Source organism: Protobothrops mucrosquamatus, unplaced genomic scaffold, assembly GCF_001527695.2.
Source record: "Protobothrops mucrosquamatus isolate PMUCROS unplaced genomic scaffold, P.Mucros_1.0 scaffold4323, whole genome shotgun sequence".
Classification (NCBI taxonomy): domain Eukaryota; kingdom Metazoa; phylum Chordata; class Lepidosauria; order Squamata; family Viperidae; genus Protobothrops; species Protobothrops mucrosquamatus.
In genome coordinates, this window is record NW_015390237.1 from 81,095 (window position 1) to 84,964 (window position 3,870).

At 47.5% G+C, this 3,870-nt stretch overlaps 1 protein-coding gene across 1 annotated transcript in view; it reads right to left on the minus strand.

Moving 5' to 3' along the window:
- Positions 1–3,870, minus strand: part of STMN3 (stathmin 3) — a 25,618-nt gene that overhangs the window by 15,234 nt on the left and 6,514 nt on the right. The window contains exon 2 of the mRNA XM_015828208.1: positions 651–746. Coding sequence (XP_015683694.1) covers positions 651–746 — 96 coding nt within the window. The remainder of the gene's footprint in view (positions 1–650; positions 747–3,870) is intronic.

Consider the following 3,870-nt stretch of genomic DNA (forward strand, 5'->3'; position numbering starts at 1 on the left):
AATTCTGGGAGTTGAAGTCCACGAGTCATAAAAGAGCCAAGGTTGCCTACCCCTGTCCTAGGATGCCACTGAAGGACCCAATGTTGGGTTTAGATCAGGGGTAGGCAACCTTGGCTCTTTTATGACTCGTGGACTTCAACTCCCAGAATTCCTGAGCCAGCCACGCTGAGGGAAAAGGGAGAGGTTTCCAAGCTGAGCCATGCTGGCTCAGGAATTCTGGGAGTTGAAGTCCACGAGTCATAAAAGAGCCAGGGTTGCCTACCTCTGATATAAGCCCAAGACAGTATTTTGGTTTCCCTGTTTGAGGGGTGAACTCTTTGCATGCTCAAAGCAGCATATGGTCCTTCTGTTGCGATAGAAAGATGAACATTATTTTCATCATCAATTCATTCATTCATTCATCCATTTATCCATCAATTATAACTGAGTTAGGCCCAGTCTTGACTACAGACAAGATGCAGCTGTAAGGAAAGACGTGAATATGCATCCCACTGGAAATGCAATGATTTACATCAGTCTTCTGCAGTTGGTCTTCTATGTTTTTATTCCTCCTTGACCTAGCAAGAGGAATTGTGGGTATTGTAGTGCCAAGATCTCTAGAAGGCACGAGTCTGGGGTTCCGCAGGTCAAATCGCACGCGAGCCACTTACCTCCATACTGGTAGATGGTGTTTGGATGGGGCTGGGTGTGGAAACAGGAACAGATCAGCGACAGCAGAGACAGTTCCTTCATTTTCTCTTTGTAAGCTGGAAAAAACAGAATGAAAATGAAAGTTGAGCATGGTTTAATGCCGCTTTCCATAATCCGATCCTCTCCACGGATGGCTGATCCTGTAAATCCCATCCACTGTGACCAAAGTTGGCTCATTCTACTTCATTGGCCACACAAATATGCTTTGATGCTACAGGAAATGGGATGGTCAAGGGGGAAATTTGGGAGGGGGGTCCTAGAACCATAGTGGCGAATCTATGGCACACGTGCCACAGGTGGCACGCAGAGCCCTCTCTGTGGGCACGCGCGCCATCACCCCAGTCCTAGGGCTTTAGCTGGGTTTTATAAAACCTTTTCGCTTTAGGCCTCCGCCGCCGTGTATAAAAAACAAAAAGGTTTAATCAATCCACCAATTTCAACTTCTCGTGGGAAAAAAAAAAGATCTCGCAAAGTTGGAATTGATTGATTGAACTTTTTAGTCCCACCCAGTCTGCCGTTACCACCGCAGCCACACCCAGCCAATGGGCCATGCCCAGCCAATGGGCCACGCCCACCCAGCACCCGACGATACATACGTGGGTTTTGGGTTGCAGTTTGGGCACTCGGTCTCTAAAAGGGTCACCATCACTGACCTAGAATCACTCCTCAAGTTGGCTTTGAAATATTATTGGTTTATTTATGCAACTGATAGGACCACACAAGTCACAAATTGTGACTCTGGCTAGCTAAAATAGGATTAATAAACAGGGATAAACAATAAACAAAAAACATCAAGAATGCAATCTATAACAGTGCAAAACCAATATTCAGAATTCTGACCCATTTTGAGAAAGGCTCATCCAGCATCCTAACCCACTGCTTGGGGGGTGAAAAAACTAGTTTTTGAAACTATCCAAAAATTTGGGCACGCACGATTAACACAGACCACCTGGGTCCCAGGCATGTGTCATGTTCTTAGAAGCCATATTCACAAGCTCTTTCATTGTCTTCTAAATCAATGTGTCATGGTTCCGACAGATGAAACTCTTCAAAAGAACTTTGAGGCATTGTTTACCTTAAAGAATCTTTATTTTGAGTAGCATAACATCGGCACTGCATAATCGAAGCCAAAAACTGAATTCCCCTCCCCTGAGCACATAGTATCAAAACACAATTCCCTCCTCCAATTAACAGTCATAAATCACATTCCCCAATTAGCTTGAAACGCAGGCTTCCTCTCCAGCTCTCCAGCTTGCCAATTCTTTATCAGCTCTGGGCTCAATAACCTTGATTCTCACGCTAGGTTTAGTGTTGTTGTGTCTAGCTAGACTCTCCGTTCACATCCCCCCTCCCAGCATCATCTAACTCTAAAAGCAAAAGGTAAAAGATGGCTACATTTCCATCTGTTATCAATGCAAAAACATCTGATGTGAGCAGCGTTGACACAATGGCTATTTCTTGAGACCTAACGCAGGGAGTCCTTGACTTATGACCACAACTGAACCGAACATTTCCGTTGCTAAGCAAGATAGTGGTTAAGCGAGTTTTATGACCTTTTTTGGCCACCGATATTAAGCGAATTCCTTCCGTCGTTAAGTGAATCCTGCGTTCATTAAGGGAATCTGTCTTCCCCCATGGATTTTGTGGGTCAGGAACTGGCTGAGAAAGTTACACATTGTGATTAGAGTGCAACTGTCACAAATACGTGCCAGTTGCCAAGCACCCGAATTTTGATCACGTGACCCTGGGGATGCTGCAACGGTCGCAACTGTGAAAACCAGTCATAAGTCACTTTTTCCAGGGCCACTGTAACTTTAAACTGCCATTAAAAGAATGATTGTAAGCCGAGGACTACTGTATACTATAATCCAGTGGTGGTGAACCTATGGCACACGTGCCAGAGGCGGCACTCAGAGCCCCAGCCCCACCTCCCCCCGTGGCCCCCTCCTCACCAGCAGCCCCCCAGAGGAGAGCCGCTCCCAGGTGCAGCCCGCAGCCAGGCAGCGGGAACAAGACTCCGCCCTTGCGCCCCGTCGCACACAGATGATGCTGCAGGGTGTGGGCAGAGGGCGTGGCTGCCACGGTGCTGCTGGGCTGCCTGGGTGATCTGTGGCAGGCCGTGGAGGCGGTGGATGACCTCATGGGTGGCCCTGTGGGCGGGTGGGGCAAGGGGTGGAGTGGGGGCAAGGGCAGTTTTTGGGCACTCGGTCTCTAAAAGGTTCGCCATCCCTTCTATAACCTACATACCTTTAACTTTAAAACAACAACATCTGCCTATCTCAGGTCCTTGGGAAGGACTTGACAGGAGGCTAAAAATGCCAAATCCAGTATAAACATCTGGCTGACGGTGTGCCCAACCGTAACACAGTAATTAAAGGACATAAAATATGTCATAATAAGGGTGGGTTCAAATAAGGCCACACTTGGAATACTGCGTCCAGTTTTGGTCACCACAATGTAAAAAAGATGTTGAGACTCTAGAAAGAGTACACAGAAGAGCAACAAAGATGATCAGGGGTTGTTGTTGTCAGTTGCGAAGTTGTGTCCGACCCATCGCGACCCCATGGACCACGTTCCTCCAGGTCTTCCTGTCCTCTACCATCTTCTGGAGTCCATTTAAGCTCTCGCCTCCTGCTTCAGTGACTCCATCCAGCCACCTCATTCTCTGTCGTCCCCTTCTTCTCTTGCCCTCCATCTTTCCCAGCATCAGGCTCTTCTCCAGTGAGTCCTTCCTTCTCATTAGGTGGCCAAAGTACTTGGGTTTCAACTTCAGGATCTGGCCTTCTAAAGAGCAGTCAGGGTTGATCTCCTCTAGGACTGACGGGTTAAGGGACGGTTGCAGGAATTGGGTATGTCTAGTTCAGGGGTAGGCAACCTTGGCTCTTTTATGACTTGTGGACTTCAACTCCCAGAATTCCTGAGTCAGTATGGCTGATTCAGGAATTCTGGGTATTGAAGTCCACAAGTTGTAAAAGAGCCAAGGTTGTCTACCCCGGTCTAGTTTAACGAAAAGAAGGACTAGGGGGTGACAGGATAGCAAGTCTTCCAATATCTCAGGGGCTGCCCCAAAGAAGAGGGAGTCAAGCTATTCTCCAAAGCGCCTGAAGGCAGGACAAGAAGCAACGGATGGAAACTGATCAAGGAGAGAAGCAACCTAGAACTAAGGAGAAACTTCCTGAC